Consider the following 26,705-nt stretch of genomic DNA (forward strand, 5'->3'; position numbering starts at 1 on the left):
ATACTTTGACAATGTTGTATTCATTGTAAAACTTACTTAATTACAAAATGTAACGAGGTTTATATTCCTTATAAATTCAATTCTTATAACACGTTATTCATGAATCACACCATAACGTATTGTTTACATCAATTGGCTCCTGCTACTTTTAGTCAATTCAAAACTAATACCAGCTACTCTAGTCAACTAAGAACTGAATAGCTCCTAGTGTCAACAGACTTATCGCCCATCGCCGACTCATATTTGTTTCAGTTTAATGTTTAAATTTTTTATTTATTTATTTTTATTTTTAATGTTAATCATTCAGTAGGTAACCTCAACTTTTCCTTCGATCATTAAAGACTCCCTCAACGTTTCGGGCAAAATAAAAGACAGTATCTTTTTCAAAACATATTGATTATTATTATTATTATTATTATTATTATTATTATTATTATTATTATTATTATTATTATTATTATTATTATTATTATAAATCCCTCTATATATATAAATATAATATTGGTAACCATCATATACACTTTGTAAATTATGTTAAACGATTTAGGAATTACTTTGGATACGAAACTATTGTTTCATAAACATCTTTAAGTTATAACATCTAAAGCAAAGAGAAATTTAGTACTCATTAAATGGTTGTGTAAACTTCAATTCAATTAATACATGCAAGGTTCTCTATTTATGTAATGTACGCTCTCACCTTGAATATGCAACTGTTATTTGGAATTGTGAACCTAAATATTTTGCAAACTCTATTGAATCTATTCAGAATAATTTTCTTGTGTGGTTAAAATGGAAATTCAAGTAATATGATAATACGAGCTTAAGTGTTATACGCGAGGATTTAAGCTTATTAACCTTTAGTGATAGACCCAGTCTTTTAGATCTAAAATTCTTACGTAATCTATTACATGGAGGTTTTATTTCGTTAAGAGTTCCTTACTGTAGAACCAGGAAATTTACTCCTTCTGTTTGTACTAGGTTATTTTCGAAATCTTCTATTTATAGCTGTATTGAGACAGCTAATAAATTCCATTCTAGTTTAGATCTATTCCAATCTAAATTTCCAAAAAAGTTGTTTGTTTTATTCAGATGGATGTCTTTAATAAGGACATTTTATATTTTATTTTATTTGTATTAATGTTTGTCTTTTCTTATATCTGTACATTCGACTTTTATGTTCATGCATATAATTCTACCATGTATGCATGTAATTTCTAAGCATATATTTTTTTATTGCAGATACTACATGTTTTTTTTTATTTCTATATTCATTACCATTATGTATGTAGCATGTTTCTTTTATTCTTGTGATTTTATGTATAAACTGTTTATTCTATAGTTAAGATGCGATGTATTCACTCTATTTTGTATTATTGCTGGCGCACTAGTGGTTGTCAAGCAGTTGTTCCCAATAAACTGCTTAAGATTATCATTATTATAATTATAATTATTGACAATAACATATCCCCTACTCATAAAAACATATGCAGACCATCAGTACATGTTTACACTAAGTAATGGCTGACCTGCATTGGTGAGAAGAGCCTCGAAAATGTATTTTTCTGGCGTACACACCGTCCAGGATTCAACTGTCCGTTCCAGCATCTCGAGTACCTCTTGCATGTGTTTTCCATACAATTCCTCCTTTGACCTCAAGCCTTCCACTGACTGCAGTTTGTCCAAAGCAGCTACAACAAAAACTAGATTAGTACGTGCAATTTTTCTGGCTTAATGGAGACTAATTATGTGTTATCATGTTCATTACCTTTCACCAGTGTGTTGTTGAGGGAAATCAAATTGATAAAATTTAAAATTTTATTGCTATAAGCTAAAGGACCTAATGTTCTAATTCTTGTAGAAAGCAGTAAGGACAGTAGCTGAGTTTCTTCCATTACCTTGAAGAGAGAGATAAAATTTTAATTTTTACCGATCCGACTACCTTCATTAGTCGCTAATGCCTTTTACTTTCATTTCAAAGACTTTTCTTCGCAACTTTACTAGACTTCAAAAGGACATTTTTATTTGCTGGGATCCTACTTTTGTCTAAGGATGAATACAGAGTTTCTGAAAGAAAGATGGTTTGATTTCTGGCTTTCAAATTATGTCCTGTCTGTCTGGCGATAGGTATCAGATTTAAAAAAATAAAATAAAATAAATAATAATAATAATAATAATAATAATAATAATAATAATAATAATAATAATAATAATAATAATAATAATAATAATAATAATAATAAAAGAAGCTAACAGAGCGAGAAGTGGTTTTCGGAGATGGATTCAGTGTTCCAAGAACAGGTTCCACCTTCTCCATTAACCCCCTATTCAAATCGGAAGTGGTAGTAATCTGTTTTCAACGTCAATGTTGGTGCCCACGTTGAAACATGAAATGGCAACGATCATATATGTTATGTAATTGAAAGCAAGTATGTAAATTAATGACAGATCTATAGAAACAGCAAATTGATTTCCAGTCGCCATTTGTGTATTTTAGTGGCTATAATTTATTTCTCAATTACTTAATACGTAATTGAATTACCTGAGCATTTCTTAACGATGCAGTCGTCTGCCGCCATTGCGAGGACTGTAACAATGACCATAAACAAATGAGAGGAAACATCTTTCGCATCCTCTCCAGCCACTTCCATCAGAGCCTCACAGCACTCCAGCAACTCCACTTGGTAGCACTTCTAACAACAGAAACACAAACAAGTAGTTACAGTCTCCAGAAAGAAGACTTATTTGTTCGTAGAAGCTTTTGTTACACTTTCAGCAGACATATTTCTGACTTAGAAATAATGTAAGTAAAAGGCTAATAGTCACGCAAAAAACAAACTTTATCTCTAGGAAGTACTTTCGAAGAACATAGTCTTCTTCGTCAGCCTAGGCACACTTCAAAAAGGATTTAAACCATCAAAGACTATTAACATATGTCTAATTATAGTGACAACAAGATTTTTACTTCGTACATTTTTAAAATTCTTTTTATGGTTTCAATCCTTTTTGAAGTGTCCCTAGGCTGACGTTGTTCTTCGAAAGTACTTCCTAGAGATAAGGTTTGTTTCTTGCGGTGAGTATTAGCCTTTCACTTACATTATTTCTAATCATTATCACCGCTCGAAATATAATGATAACATTTCTGACTTTTCTAAACAAGCTGTGTTTACCTCAAAAGTTTAAATAAATATTAATAATTTGACAAATCAGACTCCGTTTCGTTTCATTTAGATTATGTTTATAATCAAGGAATCAACACACAAAATTTTTGCACCATATCTTCTGTAAGTTTAGATATAACGAACACCTTTAAACAGTGAAAACGCCAATGGGACGTGGATTGCCCTGCCGGTTTCTTTCTTTCTTTTTCTTTTCTTTTTTTTCTTCTTTTCTTCTTCTTTTCTTTTTCTTCTTCAAACAACACAATTTCTTACCATTGATACAGATTTCAACTAATTGAAACCTCGCGTACTATAGCGCAATATACATCTGCCATTCTGGATAACATAGTAATTATACTAATCTTTAAGAGACCAAGCACTTTCGCAAAGGAAAGATCCAGATATTTAGCAACTTTTTAATAGAATCATAGAATTATGCATTTAGATCAAAGTAACAATATATCATTAGTTGGTATACATTCCACGTTCAAATCGTCCTCAACCGGCTTCCTTTTTACTCAAGCAGAAAATTTATCCTAATTACATTTCGAACACGCAATAAACGGCATACGGGTGGTGTCGATGTGAGGCGTTGTTGCCATCGGTAAACTTATATTAAAAATGGATACATTTTGAAAATTTGTATCTATAAAATAACAATAATCTTAGTAACACGAAAAACAGTAAAGCAGTCGTTTCAAAGTAATCCAACATATTAAAAATAGAGTTATAAAGACCAAACAATGTGTTGACTAAGTTTCTACATCGCTTTCTGTACAAGAGGGTGAAAAAATTGCTACATCGCTTTATTTCCAGCGGGTGAAACGGAAGACTATCTTTAACTAGGATTTATTGAAATATCCCTCTTATGTAACAACGAAATATGTAGGTACTTCAATTGTGTTTCACTTCCTTTGAAGCCGCGTCAACTTTATCTAGATCCTTACCTGAAAGTAATATATTTGTGTTCTTTGGTTCTTAAGGGGTTAAGTTATAGTAAACAAAAAATACAATTACAACGATAATTGTAAGAATTCATTTAAGTTGTATAACTACTGAAGCAAATAAATTGAGAGACAATTGTATTATATTAGACTCAGGAATTCGTCTACATATATATAAAGGAGAGAGAAAGGTCTTACACTTCCAGTATAGATACAGAAGACCATGACTCAAGGGGTCTCCCTAGATAAATAAGTTTGAAGCGAGGCACACCAGCTATTTCGAACTATCAGTGAAAGTGACGCATCAGATGTGCATCTAAAAGTTCTGTACTTATAACAAATTGTTTACTGAGTTTTTCCAGCATGTTATCCACAAGCATTTTTACATCAATAAAAGAAAAAATTTTCACAACACAATTAAATCCCGGTGATTACACAAGAAATATTAGTGTATTTACGCTCTTATTATATGTATATGCTACAAACAATCCATTATGGCATGGTTTATAGTTTGTTTACAGAATGTAAGAGGTAAGCTTAGCCATACCTGAAATGATTTTACCATTAAGTAACGGAAGCCATGAGATGTGACTGAAACAGCAATGTATATTTATGTAAATAAATAAGCCTCTGACGAAGGTGGGAGTCTTCATTAAAAATTACCTCATTGCAGGTCGTAATAAATATTCACACACATTCCTGAATTTAATTTAAATTACCTATCTTGAGCTGTTTTCAATTTTAGTAGCTGGTAATTTTCTGGACTTTTCTTTACTCTGAAAAAGTATCACAACTTACGTCAATTCTTAGTGAATACTTCTGATCAAATACTACGTATGTTAAGAAATGGACACATCAATGGATACTTTAATACCACATCCCCAGCAGTGTCGCTCATTTTCCTGGCACCGCCATCATTCCACAATATTGGCAGGGTGGTAACGTGTTCCTGGTCTCCACCAGATATACGAGGGCTGCTAGAAAAGTTTCTGTAAGCTACTAATGTTCAAGTATTATAATATTAGGAAGAATAAACCTTTCTCGGTTTGAGTGATCGTATGTTGTTTGTTTACGCCTATTCTTTTATCTTCCACAGCAGTTTGAAATAGTTTTATGTGAGAAATGGAATTTTCTCGTGAACACTTTCAGGCAATGTTTTTTTTTATAATTTCAAGCACCGAAATAATGCATCAAGCGACATCATTTGGCTTTTGGGGATGAAGCACCATTTAGTTAGAACTGTTTACAATTGGTTTTAAATTCCAGCACATTTCTCAGTGATGAATTTCGTGAAGGTCATCCATCGACGTGTTGTTGCTAGTGATGTTGATACTGTGCGGGTCGGATCAGGTTAGGGGCACGGACATTCCTGCATATGTTGCAGTATGGCACTGTGAAGGGTGCGATCTATCGTCACGTTATCCTACAATATGCCGGTGATCACACCCCATATTAAGCGTTTATGGCAAAGTGAAAGAGACCGATGTGAAATCAACAGAATAAACTCATACGAGGCGTGTCGTTATTTGTATCAGCTCACCTTCAGTGTGGTCTCTTTACATCTCTCCTACATGTTCGATTCCGCAGATCAGCATCGGTCTCCAATCTTCACTCATTTGTCACTTTCCCATGGTGTTCCTTAACTTCTGGAACGAGTAATATACTCCGTGTGCTTGTTTTCATGGATAATAATATTAATTTATACGAAGAAGTAATATAAAGTTATTTGCTACAAACGCATTAGCTACGATATTACCTGAACATTTATATTCCCCCTGGCACTAGAAAAAATGTTACCTTGTTGCTTCTACAAATATCATATCTCTGTAGAAGTAAAGCCACATCATTCAACTTCGGGAGAAACGTTGTCTTTTCGGATCCTCTGATGATACTCTTTAACACCCTCAAATGTCCCGTAGAGCAATAGTCCGTAAGAACAGGAAGCAGGATCTTACAGTAACTGTCTGGAGGAACAAAGTAGCCAATTAGTTCCGCTGCTTTCTGCACCTACAGAAAAAACAGAACATGCTTCACTTTATTAACTGTATTTCTATTGCGTGCAATAGTTAATTCATTCTATTTTGTGGTTTTTCACACTATCAACAGCATGGACCTAACAGTGTTCTAAATTGAGAGGATGATTTTTTCAGGCGAAATTGATATACAACATTACGATGGGACTAATGTTATTATCTTAAAACTTTGAGAAAAATATTTAAATAATAACAAAGATGTCGGCTATGCTAAAGGAGACGGTGTTGATATGAAATAAATGAAATGGTAGAATGAAGACAGTGGGAGGAAACGGAAAAATCCCGAGAAAACCCACGTACACGGTATTTGTCCACCACAAAGCTCATTTGGCGCGAGCTGGGATCGAACCAAGAACCCCATGCACCAGAGGTGGACACTCTACCACTGAGCCACCGCGGCCCCTTCCTGAAGTATAGTAAATAACTTCCAGGATCCCACCTATGCCATGACTTTACTTTTTAATTATTCACCATGGGCCCTTTGCCCCAAATCCCAACTAGATTACACTTAAATTTCTTACAATGATAATTTCAGAGCTTTCGCCATTACTTCCATTAAAATTCAATAGACTCAACATAATAGAGTATTTTCCAATAGCAACGTAACAACTGTGTTAAATCATTATAAATTTATTTGCCCTCTAACAACAATCACCAACGTCTTGACTTGAGTTGATTTTGAGCTTAACGTCCCTTTCAACAGTGAGGCTATATGAGATGGGACCTACTAATTAATGTGGAATCCAAACCACATGAGCTCCCACCCGGAATCGAACCCGGGTCTCCCACGCTAAAGTCGCGTACGCTAACCGCTTAGTCACGAAGAAGCTCACACCAATGTCTTTATGCGAAGTGAATTCGTAGCTTAAAAGATTAAACAGTATGAGGTTTTCCATTACTCATACAAACACTGTATATGCAAAATGCAAATACAATATTTTTATTTAACTATACACAATTACAATATGTTAGAACAAGGTCAAAATGAAAATCACAGATAGGACCAAATTATTATCGATGGTCTGAAGAGCCGAAGAATCCTTCCTGGCCTTACTTTAAACTCTGACTTTAGCTGATATGTTCCTATTTCAACTGATCGCATCCTTAGATAGGTTTAAAGGCACTTGTGTCATAACTAAAATTAAATACACAATACACATATCATTACAGACTCGTATCTAAGAAACATTTAGAAATCATCAGTTAGCACAGGTGATTGTAATCCATACGTCATGGTCACAAGGGGCATAATGGCTGTGACATAACTCTCACCTCTGATGTAGTGGCTTCTAGTTCGATCCAGGTCATATGAGTTTGTTGTGGACAACATCGTGTCTCTGGGGTTTTCTTGGTATTCTCTCATGTCCACCCCACAAATTCATTCCACCAATTCACCAATAATTATTCTGTTTCCATAATTTTTCCAAAGGGTTTAATTGTGGGACATGAAACTAATCATATGTTCGATTACTGGTAAGTCATTATTTCCCCGGAATGTTATAATTCTAGTTGATTTCTTCTCCATTCAATACTTGAACACAAGGAAGAAAACGTTGAATAAATACAGTGAAACCTCTGAATAATGGACATGAATAGCACATTATAACCGTCACCAGGTTATAGAAGTATTTTTTGTGCACGCTCTGTATATTTCGTAAAGACAGTAATTATTTTTCGAGCTATACTTTATTCTGTGACGCAATAAGTTCTTCCTTCGAAGGGAACTATTTCTCTTCCCACGCAACAGGACAAAGAAATCGTTATCATTTATTCATATATATATTTAAAACGTTGCTTTGTGGTGAGTACATTTTAGTGAGCGACGAAGGTTCTCAGTGTTTTTTCCTGACTTATTAATATGTAAAGAGTATGTTCTATGGTTATTTGAAAATGAATTAAGTGTATCTTCCTGTATCTTCCAATCATTTATGGGAATACTGCGACCCAGAGCACACCAGGTGTCTGAGCACCAGAGCGACGCCAGCCACATCGCTTTACCACTTCGTTATCTAAACGTTCCCAGACCCAAGTTATAGCAATGTCTCGTGCGTCGTGACCAGTGGACTAAAATTAACATTAATTCTTTTTTATATTTTATTTGCATGTACACTCATGTCCAAAATGATTGTCGCATGTCTATAAATATGATGATGTAGGAATATAATTTGATAACGAATATGTTAGTATGTATATGATCGGCAAGGACGTATATGTGGAAAATTTCATGTCAAAAGAACAGTAAATAAGAACAATAAAACGAAAATCAAAATTTTCTTGTCTATTTAGGAACATTTTATTTTACTCATTTTAATTTTGGTATTTATAATTCTTTTCCTATGAAATTTAGCACAAATAAACATTTTCCGATTATACATCTAGTATCAGTATTAAAAGCACCCTGCAAAATCATTATCAAATTATTTCTTACGAGAAGAGAGTTATAGATATGCGACAATAATTTTGGACATGAGTGTACATACAGGTAATTTAACCTGAGTGCTTTTGAGAATGAACTGCCAACATTGATCAGTCGATCAGTGCAGCTCGTATCTCGAACCTCGGAGTTCGAGGAGTCTTACTCCGTAACTGTGAGCAGCAACCACGCACTTTGCATCGAGCATCAAGTATAATGTTGTGCTAAGGATATACGTTATTAGCCAGTCAAGGACCTAGTTATGGCTAGCCCCAATCAGTGAAATCCTAGGTTCACATACCTAGTGTGTCTGAGTTATAAACGCGCCCTCCAACATTATCATTCCATCTTGGTGACTACCTATTTTTGCTGAAGACTAACGTCGACCTCTAAGAACTTTTTGGAGCAGCAACCATATTACTTCGTGGGATCAATCCGTTATTACCCCCACAGTGCTAATTCCCCATGTGCATTAACGTGTGAGATAAATATCGATAGTGAAATCCCAATTATAAGCTTCCATATATATATAAAAGTGATAAAGGGCTATAGTGTAGTGAAAATGCGAAGTGTGATTTTATTAATGAAAATAATTATACATATTCAGTGTCGAGTGTTGTGACAGTTTCTATCCGTTATTTTTAATAGTACTTTAATAGATAACCATAGTGTCTTTTAATCCAGTGTGTTTTTGTTGTGTATATGAATAATGTTTGTGTGCGTTGTGGTCTGAATGACCGTCTGATCGTCCGTGAGGTTTTCGAGACGAGACATCTGAACCTCTCGGTGTCTAATGCTCATCTCGTTATTGAGACCGACAGGCAATTTGGGAACGATTTTGTAATCCCTTTTTGGAGATGTCGTTCAACGTTTTACCGAGGTAAGTCCAGGTCTCCGGAGAATACTCATTGGCAGGACGACGGAGGACAGACCCCGGAAAGCGGTTATATAAATAAATAACGCCCGAACAGCGACTCGGTTTGGCGATTATAAATAAATTGACGCCGGAACAGCGACTCGAATCGATTATAACATGATTATTTGTACGTAAATGAGAGGTTACACAAATTTTGACTGCTCAACCTCAAGCAAGAATGGTACGCAGTATACTGTAAATCATTAAATTATAAATGTAAACATCGAAATACTATACTTAGTGTTCCAATTACTGGGGAATGGGAAATCCTCCTCTGGAAAGAAACAAAAGTATCGCTAGTGCAAAATATACTGCATCCAGGGTAATTATCTTAAAGGAAAGAAGAGTGGATTTATAAGGAAAGGGACGCTCAGTGAGCTGAAACCCAAAAATATTGTTCAATCTGCATGATATTGTTAATATATAGGTATTCGAGGTCGCTGATAACGATTGAGATTATTTTTTTTTTAACCAACGTGGTGCATACAATATGGCTGGCAAAAGTTTTTAAAATTTCTCCAAACAGGCTGAAAATTAGTTCATCATATTTTTGAGGTCGCTGATAACGATTATAAAGTCAGAATGTCAACATTCAAAATAGTCATGACGTAAACTCTAATATAACAAAATATCATATATGGTATATTTATTATTGCTATACTTGCAAGTTCCGAATAACTGTTAAAAAAAATGGTATGCTAGACATCTATTGGGAAACATGTGAACAAATTTTGCAAGGGGATCTATGGGCAGCTGTTTTTCTATTTTTTCTTACTTTTTCTTTATTTTTCGTTAACTTTACTGATAATTTGTGATAACTTCAATTGCTTTGTCAGCTTAAATTATTTAAATGTCAATTCTACATTCCTTCATCTATTTTATCCATTTTGGAAATCCAAAAAAGTTGAAAATTAATGAAGTTATGATACTCTATTTTTCTTTCTTTTTTTTTTTTTTTTTTTTTTTCGTTCACGTTCACTACGTCCAAACAGGTCAAACGGTACTTTTCAAATGACTGCCTACTCTGCAGGTATAACAAAGGGACGGATGTTCTAACGAAATTTGATACTTCAAACATTCTACCATACAACCCAAGACCTAACAATTCGTAAATTGAAACTTCCTTTTCTGGCTTTTGACCAGTTTTTAAGGATTTCAGCCCACTGCAGGTCGGGAAAAATTTCGCATAAAATTCTTGTACATACTACTGGCTATCTACGATTATATTTATTCATTGAAGTTTTCTTTTTCAAATATATATAATTTTGGAGAAAGTACGGAGAGCTCTCTCCTGCAATAATACATATACAGGGTGGCCCAAAACTAGGTATACAGCCCCGTACTGATCATCTCACTGTATTTTATATAATTTCTTATTGCTATCAAGCAGGTAGACCTATTTTCCTTATTATTTGTTCTTGACGACTTAAGCCCAAAATAGTCGAAGCAAATTAATCCATAAACTAGAATGTTATACTTTATCAATGCAGAAGTGTATACCTACTTTTGGGCCACCCTGTATTTTTGATAAAAAAAAAAAAAGTCTGTATTATGGACATGTCCACTAAGAGTGGATTCACTGTATTTTAGTCATAAGGAACGCCACTTACATTAAGAACCACCTGAATTTCTTCATCGTTGCATGCTCGATACATTCCTGTAAGTACTTTCTCCAAATGTTGCGTTAGATTCTTTTCAGCATTTAGAAGCATTATGTAGAGAAGCTTCGCAGATTTCACACGGATTTCCACGATCCAATCTTCCAAGTCTCTCAGCAGGGCGGGAAGTATTTTTATGAAATTCCGCTGAACCAAGGTTCGGCAGCCAAGGTTTGGCCTCACAACTGAAATAAAGCAGTATTACTAATATCATGTGACAATTTCTTGCAATAAATTACAAATGATTGCAAGTTTTTATACAATGTCATCCACTATTAGATAAATACGTCTATATCATGTTCTGAAGTGATTCCTATAACAAAATAGTTAACACGCGTCCTACTAAGCGCATGGCCCTGGGTTCCACCCAAGGGAGCATTACTCCTGGATAAAAACTTATGGGGACACGATAGCTCAATAGTAGAAAGTTTACGTTTGATGCATGGGGTCCCCAGTTCGATCTCCGACCAAGTAAGTTTGTGATGGACATCATCATGCTGTGGGTTTTCTCGGAGTACTCGTGTTTCTTCCACATGCTCATCCCATCGATTCTTCCAGCATCATTCACTTCCCTTAAGAGTCTTCATCCCGGCGAAATTAAAATGCCGCTAATTTTACAGTAATTATATGATATCTTCAAATAGATAAAAGATAATTGAAATATGGAACAAGAGCGCCCTAGACAATATTATTTTGCGTGAGGTACCGTTATCACAAGTCACCTAGTGGCTTTCCGTTTTCAGCTGTTTAGAAACGCGAAAATAAATGCCGATTTTCAAAATGGCTCGAAATCGAAAGCAGATAACTGAGTCGTGATAACGGCTTCTCATGTAAAATAATATTGTCTAGGGCGCTCTTGTTCCACATTTCGATTATCTTTTATCTATTTGAAGATATCACATGATTTCTGTAAAATTAGCGGTATTTTAATTTCGCCGGGATGAAGACTCTTAATCATCAGTCTATCTTAGCTTAAAGAGCATAATCGTGGATGTTAAACTGAAAAATTTTTTATAGATAAAAAATTAGTATGGTTTGTAATAATAATAATAATAATAATAATAATAATAATAATAATAATAATAATAATAATAATAATAATAATAATAATAATAATAATAATAATAATCATCATCATCATCATCATCATCTTCTTTGATGTTTCAAAGTTGACTAATAGACGAAAAGGAAGGGAACAGATGGTATTAAGGTAGTTCCATGGAAAGTAAGATCTCACAATAGTTTCAGAACAACAATTATAAGAAATTACCAGTGAAAGTGGTAGAGACCATAAAATTATTTAATAACTAAATCTCGTAACTGCAGATACAAGATAAGAACATTATAGGGAAACTGTCCCAGTAATTGACAGTGTACCAGTAATTGACACTGTCGTCTTTTTCTCGCCACAAGACTTCGGAGCTAGGTACGAGCAAATGCTGTAATCTTTTATTCCTTTGTAGTGTTGTCAATCCTACACTACTGCTAATATTTGCCACTCGGTAGTAGTACTTCAAAGGTAGCAGAACATCGATGGAAGGTGAGAAGTGAACTGTTTTTCAGACTTCTAGTAACGGTTTTATCTTAAGGTAGGTTGTTTAAGCTTATAAATCAGCTTGGAAAGTTGGTAGAACATTATATAGTTCATTGTAAAAAGATATTAAGGGATGTCAATTACTGGGCCACTATGTGTTAATTACTGGTGATTATCTGAAATCGTAGTGTCAATTTCTGGTACAATGGTTAACCTTTCGTATACATATTTTAAAAAATAATAATTATAAGTCTATTATTTTTATGGTGGTGTGTATGGATGAAGGAAGGATGCCTTCGTAACTATACGGGAGATCAGTATGTTAGGCCCATTTAAAGGGTGAAAAACATGCAATTTGTCAAATACTGATCTTACTGTCACTTATTGGAGCAGTTACCCTATTTATTCCAGATGTGAATGAACTTACCTCCTTTTGGATAGTGGTCGGGGTCCTTAACGAGAAAGTCCAGCTGATCTTTGAGGTCTTGTTCATTCTCTTCAATGAACTGTTTCCCAGCGGCTTCCCACAGTTTCTCTCCCGTCTCTCTCACCTCGTCGTACTCATCAGTGAAACTACACAAAAACAAAGAAACACATATTTATTTCTTTTAAAACAATGAAAAGTTCGGAGCATTTTAATTACTTTTAAGATATAAAGATTCAAAATTCTACAATGCCATTAGCATTCAACGAGAAAATGAGGGACTGACCATTGGATAAATCTCATTGTGCCGAACATAATAATATAGATGAATGCAAATCCTTTTCAGTTTTTTTAACCTGTACGGCACTTATCACAATGAAACTGAGACTGGTGTGATGTAATTTCATATTATAGTAGGAAAAGTTTTTAAAAATACTTTAATTGCTTTTCTAATATTTTATATTTGAAAGAAAATGTATATTTTACCTTCATGAAAATAGAAGGATACATTTAACAGGGAAAAGCGGGTGTCCTATTTTGAATTCAAGCCTACATGACCAGAATAAAAAGAAAGTCATCCTAACACATTAAGGTAAACAATATACGAAGGCTGTCCAGATAGTAATAGACGATTTGGAGTAATAATAAAAAATAACAATGAACAAACTAAATTGTATTATATACATTTGAAAGGTACACTCTTAAGCTATTTTTCCACATAATTGCCATGCAAATTAAGATACTTTTCATACCTTGGCACAAGTGTTTCAATACCGTCGCGATAGAAATCTTCTTCCTGCGATTCAACCACTCGCTTACACCAACATGCAGTTTCAGCGTCAGCAGCAAAGCATTATGTAATGTGACATGTCTTCATCGCTGGGAAGAGCTGGTAGTCACTCGGCGCCAAATCTGGGCTGTATGGTGGGTGATCGAACACCTCCCATCCAAGACTCTCGGGTACGCTTGGCCGTGTGTGGACGAGCGTTGTCGTGAATAAACAACACCTTCGCGCTAAGTTTTCCACGGCATTTCTTTTGTATCGCGCGCCTTAATTTTCTCAAAGTTTCACAATATCTCTCTGATGAATTGTTGTGCTACGTTCAAAGGCGTTATTTTCTATTGCAGCGCACATTGTAACACGTCACAGAAAGCACAGTAAGAACACAGTCCTCATGTTACCACAGCTAGATGCGTTCTGAATATGGCAATGTTCTGACACTACGATGGAGACTATAGGCTCGCCCTCTGCCGCGGTAGGCCAAAACGTCTGGGACTTTGTGGACAGCCCACGCAAAAGTTCAAATTCTTGTAAAGGGGTTATTTCATTTTCTTGGAGCTCTTTCTCTTTGAACCTATTCTTCTTGCTGGTCACTATGGTTTAGTGCGGAACTATTTAATTCATTAATTTTGTATTAATGGCTAAAAGCTGATTCTGAAATATGGAAGGATCGTTATAAGAGTTAACACAAACTTTATACCCATAAGTGTGCAACATCGGGCTACGGAACAATGTTGGTTATGTCCAATACCATAGATGGTCACCCTGACAGGCCACCTTTAAATGTTATACACTAAAATTTAATTAATAATTTCTTTGTCATATTAACAATCAAGTATGTAATTAAACTTATCAGATATCTGAAATAAAAGTTCATTTTGGTGTAGGTTATATTTCTTATTTTTCTCTGCTAAACATATTAATTCATTTGTAATTTGGTAATTTACGCCTCCTTTTGTATTAGTACATTATTTTAGCCTTACACTTACTCATAACATTCTCCTACATCTCTTTAGCATTAGCAAACATTTTGTTAATTAACATTTATAATTAAAAGCCTAATACAGTAATTAGGAATGTAATAATAATAATAATAATAATAATAATAATAATAATAATAATAATAATAAATGTAAAAAGAGGAGGAGGTCAAACTTTCCAACGTACAAAGTATGGTAAATGAGATACAACCCAAACTTATAACTAAGTCTTAAATATTAATTTTTGTTTACGTCACAGATCACATCGACGTGAACAAAATGAGAGGCTTAAGGTAGTTTTTGAGAAAATCGAATTTTTGTGACGATCGCTCCTCACGAACAACAATTGATAGTTTATATTGTAAAGTAGGGATGGCCACAAAGTTCCGGTTCCGGCGGAACAGGTTCTTGGAGATCCGGTTCTCAGCACCGGTTCCAGACCTGGATCAAAAGCCCCCCAAAGACCCGTAAAGGAGGCACAAAGTTCACCTTCAAAACACTGCAAAGAGGACCACGCGCTTGTACCCTTCCCGCCTAGAAACGCTTGTGCACCCAGAAAAAAATTCTGGTCCACCAGTGTGTGTTTAGTCAAATGAGTTTGCTTTGTGGTGCACAAACATCGTATGCGTGGGTTTTCTCGGGGTTCTCCCGTTTCCTCCCTTTCTTCATTCCACCATTTCATTCATTTCTCATCTTCACCGCCCCCTTTAGCCTAACCGGCATAACCGTGAGACGTAAAACTCAAAGATTTCATTTCATTTTCGAAATGAGTTGGCCAGTTTGCCTGTTTAGCCAATGAGTTTGCCAGTTACCCAGTTTATTTAGCCAAATGAAACAAGCGGCCGCCGCCTGGGTGCCTGCCTGTCGCTTCCACAATTTCATCTAGCACACTGTTCACAGCCTGCCAGCAGCTCGTTTTTAGAATACGGATGATCACAAAGTTTCGGTTGCAGCGGAACCGGTTCTTGGAGATCCGGTTCCAGACCTAGATCTGTAAAACCCGGTTCCACCAGGAACAGGTTCTGGCCATTCCTATTGTAAAGCTTTGAGAGGTTCCTAACTCAACCCAAGCCTTCTAGCTTGTCTAAAGTTCTAAAGCCTACTAAATCCATTCCACTCTGCTTGCTTAGACTATTGTAAAATTCCTAACTGCAGCCTCCCAGCTTGCGTAAAGCTTTGTGATTTCTCTAACCTCTCTGCTTGAATACAACATTAAAAATCCTAAATCCACACCACTTAGTTTGCGTAAAACTCTGTGGAAATCCTTCCCTAGGCTGCAAAGGCATATAAAAACCTATTTAACATACCTATTACAAAAATATACTTTTTTAAATATCATATTGTTTTATAACCAAATAAATAAATAAATAAAAACTAATAATGAAAATAATAATCCCCGTGTGTAATTGCTCTACCTTCTACCTGCTTGGCAGAACTTTACAATATTCTGCCAAAACTAAATTCTTTAAAGCAAATGTTAAGCAGCAAATTGTCTCTATTGTTTATCCTACAAACGGTGACACACTTACTACTTGTAACGTCCAACTTTTTGCTATAATGGACAATTCTGGCGATGTCTAGTATTGCAACACCAGGATCTGCACGAAGGCCAATTCTAGCTCATTTACCTAACATACTCTGGCTGGGCTTATTTGTGTGCAGTGAGGGGTATTTTGCATATGAAAATTGTTAATTCTTTGTGATTTTCCTCTACCAGTGTCCAATGTATCTTTTAATCGCCATTACCTGTTACCGATTTCATTTTTTATAGACAACTTTTGTTTATTATTAACTACAGCTCACTTATCAAAGCAAGAGAACATTCCAATAAATAGTTATTGATTTTCTCAGCACGGATTCTTTAACAGGGTGTCTACTAAAATTCCAAAATAAAATTTCGTGACTTTTTCGTGACCTTTTCTTTACCAAATCATAAAATTTCCTAACATTTTGAAGAGCGAATTTGCGTGCGAATTAGGCCGAATTTTCATCCGTGCGATAAAACGTACTTTGCTTGCGACTTGGTAGCGTCTAAAGCCGGTCATAGATATATTTGGTGGTGAATTTTGAACAAAATTTTTCAATCTGTACTTACATTTGTACAGACCGCAGAAAAAAAAAAAAAAAAAAAACCTGCAACATGAGCATGTAAGTTTATTGTGGAACTACGCCTAACAGTGCAAGGAATCAACATAACGCTAAGTGGCACGAATCACACCGGGAGAGACCTGGGCGTCCTCGTTCGTTTCACAATAAACTTACATGCTCACGTTGCAGGTTTTTTGCTGCGGACTGTACAGTTAAAAAAAAAAAAATCGTGACCCAAAAGCTAAATTCCGTGACTTTCATGACCGTTTTCTGATTTCGTGACCGACAGACACCCTGTTGAAAAATTTACGTAATAACTACATTCCTGTTGATTATATTTAAAAATAACGTATACAATTCCAGACAAGGGCCGCGGTGGCTCATTGGTAGTGTTCAGCTTTGGTGTTTGGGATCCCTCCTTCGATCCCAGCTAGCGCCAAGTGAACTTTGTGCTGGACAAACACCGTGTGCGTGGGTTTTCTCGTAGTTCTCTCGTTTCCTACCACTTTCTTCATTCCACCATTTCATTCATTTCTCATCATCATCGTCTCCTTTAGCCTAGTCGGCATAAAGGTGGTTCGTAAAACTCAAAGATTTCATTTCATTTTAATTCAATTCAACTCCATACAACATGAAAAAGTTTTGACAAATACATTGCTTGGGGAACTGTATACGTTATTTTACAGCGAAGCATAACCAACAGAGACAAATTTCTAACGGAGTTCTGTAGCTTTCTGAACCACTTTAGTTTCACCACAGGGATGGTCAAGCTAAAGACGGGAATACCACGTCCACTTACTCTTAACGGAACCAGAAGAAGGTCTTGGGGATAAACGAAGCCAAAGGTGCACCGTCGCTCTCATCTATCGAGTGGTTCGAGGAGACCCACCGGCAGTGTCTGGTACAACCGAGGCAAAAGAAACTGGACCAACAGCAACAGCAAGATCCCTTACAACAGCTTCAGTAGTTCTTTTCTAAGGCGTTGAACATGACTTGTTAAAGAAGTTGCTGTTGCTCTCGTCCGGAAGATGTAAAGCGTACTCCCAAGTAACGCAAAGTGGTTACAACCCAAGTCTAATGAAAAGATCTGGGACCCAGCCTAAACTATGGCTTTATCATGATCTTAATTATCTTCTCTTTTCCAGCTGGTTGCATAGGGACTACAGAGCTATTCTTTAGTTCAGCTCCACGCCCCTCTTCGTAAACACCTCAGCAGACAAAGCAGGCAGTACGGTATAAATCACTAGATTGATAAGTAGTGGAGGAGGGAGTACAGTTTCAGAGGTCTCCCTAAGTTTTACAATGATAGTACATAGATAATGTATACTATTTTTTCCTTCTTTCCCTACCTATGATTTAAAGAACTGCGGAAATTGTAAACACTACAGGAGAATCTAATATATTACCTGGTCAAAATTAATGGAAGAATTCTTTGGAAAAAGGAGTATCTATCAGGTAAGTTCAAAAGCCAATCCCCAGCAACCTTCACAACGGCTAGCCTCACCATTGGAGTCTGATCAAACAGACGCTCAGCTAAATGCGTTGACACATCCTCCACAGACTTATTGTTCCCATAACGAATTACATCTCCTACAAAAGGAAAAATATAATTCTAAATTTAAAATGTTTCCATCACAGACACTGGATACTGGATAAAGAGTGGAAAGAAGGAACATTTAAAGCAATGAAATTTAAGTACGTTTATTAGGCCTATAGCTTAGATAAGCATCACAAGTAGCTATACTTAAGAATAATAGACTACAAACATTCAACACCCAACAGAGTAAAATAAATTTGTCGATTGTATTCGAGACTTACAATTTTTTTCTCGGTAAATTTTAACAAGCTAAGAAAAGGAAACAGTTACTTATTGAGAACACTTTCTAGAAAAAAAAAATTTAAATACTATTTTATTTGCACAGTTCGAAAGAACAACTACCAGTTAAATTTCATTTTCTCTATTGGCTACTTCTTTTATATGAAGAGGTGTTTTCTTTTCATTTTTAAATTGTGGTCAATGTTCTTTGTACACTAACCTGTAGATATTCTAGATTGCATATTTGAAATAGAAAAGGAACTCGTCTTGCATTCAGTGTTTTTGTATCCCTTTTAAAACACTCAATATTTCAGCCCGTGCTGGAGCCAAGATCTTGAACACTCCTATCGCAAACTATAAGAAATCAATGAGACGCTATACACTTTCTTAGTCTTGTAGTAAGTAAACACTCCAAAGTGTCCACAAAGCACTAAAAATATTTAACATGTAACGGTTCAAACTACGTCCGTTCATTTTTAAGGTTTAAAATGTATTTTTAGGAAGATATGTCTTGTTTAAATATTAATCATTCTAAGGGAATAGTTCGCACAGCGAAACACGTTGTGAGAAGTGGAAATATCTAAACAAGACAAATCTTCCTAACAATAGAATTTAGACCTTAAAAATGAACGGACGTAGTTCGAACCGTTACATGTTAAATATTTGTAGTACTTTGTGGACAATTCGAATGTTTAGTTATTACAAGACTGAAAAACTGTGTAGTGTCTCAATAACTTCTAGTTTGCTGTAGGAGCGTTCACGATCTTGGCCCCAGCGAGGGCTGAAATATTAAGTTTTAAAAGCGATGCAAAGTGAGCTTCTTTTCTACGTTCTTTGTACACATTTTGTATGTATGTTCACATCTGTCCTTGAAAACAGCACATAAATCAACATGGAAGCTGAGTGGATTAGGTAACTTGTCAAATTCTAGATTCGAACCAATGTGAATGTTTGCTGATAGAATAATTGTTGTTGAGTCATTGGATATGTATCGTATAGCATCTATCAGGACATACTTACGAACTGGGACTTATTTTTGTCGACCTGATTCCAATTCGCCTGCCAGTGAGAGTGTATCCGTTGGAGGAAATATCTACTGAGATAGAAACATGACAAAGACTACTCCTTACGACTTGAATTTTCTCTGACCACTGTTAAGATGTAGACAAAAGTCTAGTTATGGAAGATAAATGGAAGGGTGGAGGTTCGTCTGTCACATGTTTATTTTTCTTTAATACTAACAATAAATGAAGAATCCTAACAATATCGAAAAAACATTTTAAAAAGAAATTACAGGTAAACTTTACAATGCCTGCTCCAGATATTCTTAGACAGACAAAAAAATACGCTCAGTTAATTTTTAACAAAATAGGTTCAAACGTCTCTGAGCCTACTTTATCCACTATTTATCATTGTCTTAGTATACTACCCTTTCCTATTTCAATATACCCTTTTAAAGCGGTCCCACTTATCGATGCGCAGCTAAAGCGAGTACTGTAAATAAAAACTTACCCCAAATTTAAATCATGTTAACACTGAAGCACTACGAAATGTTCTATGAGTGTTGAACTAATTACAACAACTTTTAAATTAATAATTCATTTCAGGGTCTCTCATTTCGCCTAATTGGATGCAGACAGTTGTTCATTTGTTACTCTACTGTTGTGTAAAACTGTCTCAGTTTAATCTTATTTATGAAGTATTATTATTATTATTTTTGTCCGTAGTCAAACAAATCGACTTCCCTAAACAATTGATGCTCCCTTATTAATAATTATTAGTACACTTCCTACGAACTGTGATTTTGGAGCCGCGGTGGCTCAGTGGTAGAGCTTTCCCCTCTGGTGCTTGGGGTCCCGGGTTCGATCCCAGCCCCCGCCAAATGAACTTTGCGGTGGACAAACACCGTGTGCGTGGGTTTTCTCGGGGTTCTCCCGTTTCCTCCCACTTTCTTCATTCCACCATTTCATTCATTACTCATCATCACTATCTTTAGCCTAACTGGCATAAACGTGGGACGTAACACTCAAATATTACATTTCATTTCAAACTGTGATTTTAGCATCGCGCATTGTCAAGACCCATGTTTCAATACCGTAGCATACTAAAACATTATAGTAATAATAATAATCATTAGGCCTAATATGTATGTATAGTGGAGACTTTCCATTCACTTTTAAATGTAAAAATCTTGGCCCCTCTGAAAAAAAAAAAAATCATACTCCTCCCTTATGGAACATCTTGCTGGCTACACCGATGGAAGTAAGAAAAAGGGAGGATACGAATTAATTATACCGATTACGTACTGTATACAGTCATAGCCTGTGCAATTCTCGTCTTTTTTATGGTGAGAGGAGCCAGCGACGTTTAATACGATTCTCTTTTGAATAAATCCGTGACAGGAAAAGAAAAGCAAGGTGGATATTCATTCAGTTTAGATGAAATATCAATTAGATATTCAAATGCAGTGAGAGTATTTTGATTACAAAAATGACTCATCACTTTTAAGGTTGGTGTAAATGGACAAGTTTTGCCAATAGATGTCACTACAGTCTTCGTATCTCTGTCATGTGTTTTTTATCTTTCACGAAAATTTACAATTTCTCTTACAAATTTCAACCTAGAGGCTTCAAATTTTTGGAGAAGGAACTTCATAATATATCGAAGGCAACAATCCGTGCCGATTTCTTATTTAGAATGTGCTTCATTGTTGAAAGAGTTATATTGTTAAAGGTTTGGATATTCCTTTCAACAATGAAGAAAATTCTAAATAAAAAATCAGCACGGATTGTCGTCTTCGATGGGTTATGAAGTTTCTTCTCGAAAAATTTGAAATCTCTAGATTGAAATTTCTAAAAGAAATCGTGAATTTTCGAAGAAAAAAAAAAAAACATGAGAGAGATACGAAGACTGTAGGGACATCTATTAACAAAGCTTGTCCCTTTAAACTAATCTTAAGTGCTCCTTTGGAATAAATTACAACTTCAGCGCCTCTCTGCCGCCTTCATCCGAAATTCTCAGTGAAGTTGAAGGTGTCTTTGCAACTTGATTTAATAGGATGCATATTCAATATTTATTAAAATTATACTTTCTCGAAACAACCCAATTTATAAGTCAACTGCCAATTTATAATTCGGCAAGAGATTATTGGCATCCTCAGCACAAATCGTTTCAGAAAAGAGGAATTACAATGACACTTCGAAGTAATGTTCCATTAATTATCCAGCGCCAGTTTTATATACAATACCGGTTAGTGCACAGAAAGAGAAGTATATAGGCTGAAGGGAAATTTCGTTGAAAACCTACAGGAAAAAAAAATGAAATGAAATCTTTGAGTTTTACGTCCCGTGGTTATGCCGGTGAGGCTAAAAGAGACGGTGATGATGAGTGATGAATGAAATAGTGGAATGAAACGGGAAAACCCCGAGAAAACCCACGCACACGTCCACCACAAAGTTCACTTGGCGGGGGTTGGGATCGAACCCGGGACCCCAAGGACGAGAGGTGAACGCTGTACCACTGAGCCACCGCGGACCGTGAAAACCTACAGGAATTAATAATTTCTGCTACTGAAGAATAGTCAACGGAATGAAGTTGTATACGAAACGTTAGTTTTCTGAAAGAATCTATGTTGACGACGGCAATAAACTTTTACCGAAACGTTCAAACCTGAAATCTAATTTGGTTGCTTTTGGATAAGTACTATTTTAATAAATATTGACAGTATCTTGTTATTTTAACCATCCTCTATATACTCCAATTACTGCACCATAAAATTATTTCATGAATTTTGTACATTAGGCTATTATTTCCAAAAGTACAGTTGATAAAAGGCTCCATTTTCGATATAAAAGACTATTTAACAATTTCTATGGCTCTGGTCGCTGAGAGATCTATCTGTAACACACTTTAAAAATTGCGATAGAGGTTTTTGCAACAACATTTAATGAACATGTTTTTACTTTGCTAACTTTCTATTTCTCACTTTCTTCCTGCATGGAAGATTCTATAAAGGCCTTAATTTTCGACTGTAGCGTAGTTGTTAACACATTGCCACAATTAGAAAAGACCCCGGTTCGTGTCACGGTCCAGTTGTGCAATTTTTTAATTTCTTGTATGTAATTGTATTCGCATTGGACTGATAGACGTCGGTTATTTACTTCCCTTACTTCATGCTTAATACAAATCCAACTGTAAGAGGTGTTCTGTTATATAGACACTGTGCTAACCACGCATCACGAGTCGTGATCTGAGTAACGTAGTGGTTAACATAATGGCAGAGCAAACTGGAGACTGGGTTCGGATTCCGATGCAATCATGTTTTTCACTGCGTATATTGAAAAAGATATTTATTATATACACGTAACATAACCATATTTCAACAAATGCTCGTTATCTCTTATGTAACTCTCCAGAAAAGCTAGTGATAGATCCATTAATCCTACCAAACCAACATCTTAGAATGAACAGCTTCGGCGTACATAGATGGAGAGACCTCTTTTAGATGAGTTTATCAATGCTCCGAAGTAGACTGAAAGCACCCCTATAGATACATACAAAGTGAAACAAGAATTGCTTACACAGAAGTATCCAAGTTACTATGTAACAGCGTGGGAGACTCGGGTTCGATTCCCGGTGGGAACTCATGTAGTTCGGATTCCACGTTAAACAGTAGGTCCATGTTTCATATGGCTTCGCTGCTGAACGGGACGTTAAACTCAAAATCAACTCAACTCGTTACTATATAATAATAGTCGATGGTTAACTATACAGTCCTGAACAATAAACCTGGCCTCCCAGCTCTCTTTGAAAAGTCCAGTATTTTCATCATAAATTGGATGGTACTGAATATGAATCTTCTTTGACAATTTGCATTTTTATTCGCCCCACGGTATTAACATTATGTAAGCGTGGTTACGAAAATATGGGTTTTAAAAGAGAAGTGAATTGCCACGAATTTTTGACAAGACTATACATCATTTGTCCAAACTACGCAGATCATCAACTAGATAGGTGTTAATGTATTAGGTAATCATTATATAGGAGTACAATGGAAGAAACAGGCGTTCACAATGGTTACCTTATGGAAGACTGCCTCAAAGATGGCGTTCGTTTTTGTTATCTTTCTTCACTATGTATGTTATAGGTATGTTCCATAAGTAAGTTAACTACTTGTACAATGCATGAGTCAAATATGGCGTATTTTCACCAGTTCCTTCAGCATCATTTGTTTCCGGTGGGTTTGAAAGACATGAGGTACATATGGAACTTAAAATGCTTATGTCTTGTGTTGATGGGTAAATATTACAATGCAAGAGAGAATTATATTTTTTGTGTAAATTTCGGAAAGAAGGAACTTGAAGGAGCAAATTGATCGAAAATTAGAAAAGGTAACGAAACGAATTTACATAAAAATATAGTGAAATATACATCGGCTTATGCTTCCTACACCTAGTAGACATTTTACTTGCAATAAAAAATGTGACGTTTGGAACCCTGCACGTAAGTTAACAGCAGAAGTGACGAAATCATTTGGGGTTCACTCGAGCAGGGTTCTACCAAATAAAAAATGTATACGAAAATACGTTAAAATATTTTGTAAAGGAATGACAGTGTGAATGTAAGTAATTATATTCAGCGCACAGTATACTGAATGAATTTTGAGTAATACTGAAAGTATTGTAAGTGTGCTCTTCCACTATCCTCGTTTATGCGTATACCTCCGTCGCTGACGCGCCTGCTCCCTATGAACGCTCCCCCTCGCTACTGTTAGGGCCACCTGCCGCGACCTGCCCTGACTCGGTTAGATAGGATTCGTGCTTTTAGTGGCCACGTGGCACAATTGCTTCATTTTATGCACTGTATTTTTATGCCATAGGCCCACTGGTATACTGGGCCCTTCTAAAGTCAATCTGCGAGTAGTAATCGAGTTCCTCATTTAGTGCATACTCAGCAAAAATAAATACAAAGCTCTAATGTAACCTGAAAATGTAAGAAATGTAAAAATTTGGTAGAAACGTCTCCTCGAGTAATGCTATCATTTGACTCGTTCATATTCTTTTATTGTAATATACATCTCACCTACATATTTTCCAAATTCTGGAATCCCTATTATAGCCTAAATTCCATCTGATCGAGGTAAAGCGGGTAAAGTTCAAATTAACATTTGAAGTTGATATCGTCACGCAAACAAAACAATGGCACTAATTTGAACCAGGAGAACAAACCAACTATTTTAGAAAATGATGGAAGAAACATATCCCTTTATGTGAAACAAACCGTGGTGGTGGTCCTATGGACGCGCTCTCGCGCGATTCCTACCGCTTCAACCTGTCCTGAATCGGACTGGGTACAATGCCAGCTCATAATGACAACCTACTACGTGTTTTTCACACTTTTATAGTACAATTGCACATACAGTGCTATCTTCCACAGGGGAACGACCGCATTTTCGGATTCTAATGTAAACTTGATATATTTCTTGCAGGATTTTTAACGATAAAGCATTCACTGATAGTTTTGACAGATGATTTTTAATGTGGATAAAGCTCTCACTGATTATTTTGATTCGATAGACAATTCTAACTTACCGAGACAATTTATGGCAGTTACTCGAACTCTGTAATGTTGGTGTGTTAAAGCTTGAATCATTGGTTTTACTATCGATTCTGATTGCATGTGAAAATCTCGCGGAATAGTGCGAGCTACTTCCGCTGCACACTCACAACTTTCCTGTTTCACTTTGGGATATGGATCTGTTAGTGTTCTGCATAATATCTGTATTATATCATCCAGGTACGGTGTAATTTTGTCACCACACTTCATAACAATCACTCGCAACGTTGAAATTAAAATTAATCTAACTTCCTCAGAAGTTTCAACAATCTCTTTACTCCCAATCCTTTGTAATATCACTGGTATAATGTACATCATAAATCTTTCTGATGAAGACAGTTGTTTCACAAAATCGCAAATAATAGACGCTGACAGTTCCCGACAAACTTCAGCCTTATCACTCAAACACTTGAGTAAAAGTTTATATAACTGTTCGAAAACATCCTCTAATGTTCCCTGTCCCCATTCGACGCCACTTTCGAATACCTCATGCCTAATTTCCTCCAAAGACCGTTTCCTTTTCTTTCTATCTTCACTTTGAAGCCCACTAGTATATCGAATAACTTGAATATTATCAGCCATTCTGTTGTTATTATGCACTTAAATTCCGCCATGCGTCAGTCTCCATGGCAACGAACAAACATGTTTTCAGTGATCAGTTGATCACTAGAAAAAAACTTCTTTCATCTTTCTTCAAGGATGATGAAAATAAATATTCACGGTATAAGCTTGCGAGTTACGTCGACCAATTGTAGTAAATTACTATAAAAATAGTAATTGATGAAGATTAAAAAAAAAAGTGTTGGCACGGACGAACTGAATTATCTTATTTTGAATACTTTATCACAATTATCAAATTATCTTGTGTACACCTTACAAGAAGGGTTCTTAAAATGAAAACTAAAATATAAATGTCATAAGAAGGAATAGAACACGTAGCAATTGAAACAAGTTCGAAATCGGGATAAAATTCAGACAGTGGTAGAGGGGTAAGTACCTGGATGATCAAGGCGGAAAAGATGGGGAAAATGAGAAATGTATAATGAAAAAGAGAAAAATGGAATGGAAGATGTGGACGTAAACGAGTAAATGTTCAAGTGAAAGAGAAGTAAGAAGAAACACATTCCTGATGATCAGTGGCGGCGTTTGGACGTTAAAAGTGGGGGGGGGGGCAAGATATGATCTGAATATGTGTATATCAATGTTAGTGTTCCTGGTTGTTTCTAACACTTTGTTTGACGAAAGGTTGTATAACTAATAGGATACTATCTTTTTCAGTTAAAATACCGTATATCATGTTTCATATTTAATTAAGTAAATCGACAAGAGCAACGCACATAAG

The 26,705-nt window shown here is 35.7% G+C and overlaps 1 protein-coding gene across 1 annotated transcript in view; it reads right to left on the minus strand.

Moving 5' to 3' along the window:
* The window catches only part of Dnaaf5 (Dynein axonemal assembly factor 5), a 37,492-nt gene extending 11,465 nt beyond the window's left edge, over nt 1-26,027 (minus strand). Inside the window, exons 1-7 of the mRNA XM_081732328.1 lie at nt 25,339-26,027; nt 18,339-18,522; nt 13,087-13,232; nt 11,078-11,310; nt 5,903-6,112; nt 2,543-2,693; nt 1,530-1,691 (exon numbers count right to left, since the gene is read on the minus strand). Coding sequence (XP_081588454.1) covers nt 1,530-1,691; nt 2,543-2,693; nt 5,903-6,112; nt 11,078-11,310; nt 13,087-13,232; nt 18,339-18,522; nt 25,339-25,945 — 1,693 coding nt within the window. The 5' untranslated portion in view covers nt 25,946-26,027. The remainder of the gene's footprint in view (nt 1-1,529; nt 1,692-2,542; nt 2,694-5,902; nt 6,113-11,077; nt 11,311-13,086; nt 13,233-18,338; nt 18,523-25,338) is intronic.
* Between the last annotated feature and the right edge of the window lie 678 nt (nt 26,028-26,705).

The sequence above is a fragment of the Thermobia domestica genome, chromosome 11 (assembly GCF_964235325.1).
Source record: "Thermobia domestica chromosome 11, izTheDome1.hap1.1, whole genome shotgun sequence".
Classification (NCBI taxonomy): Eukaryota; Metazoa; Arthropoda; class Insecta; order Zygentoma; family Lepismatidae; genus Thermobia; species Thermobia domestica.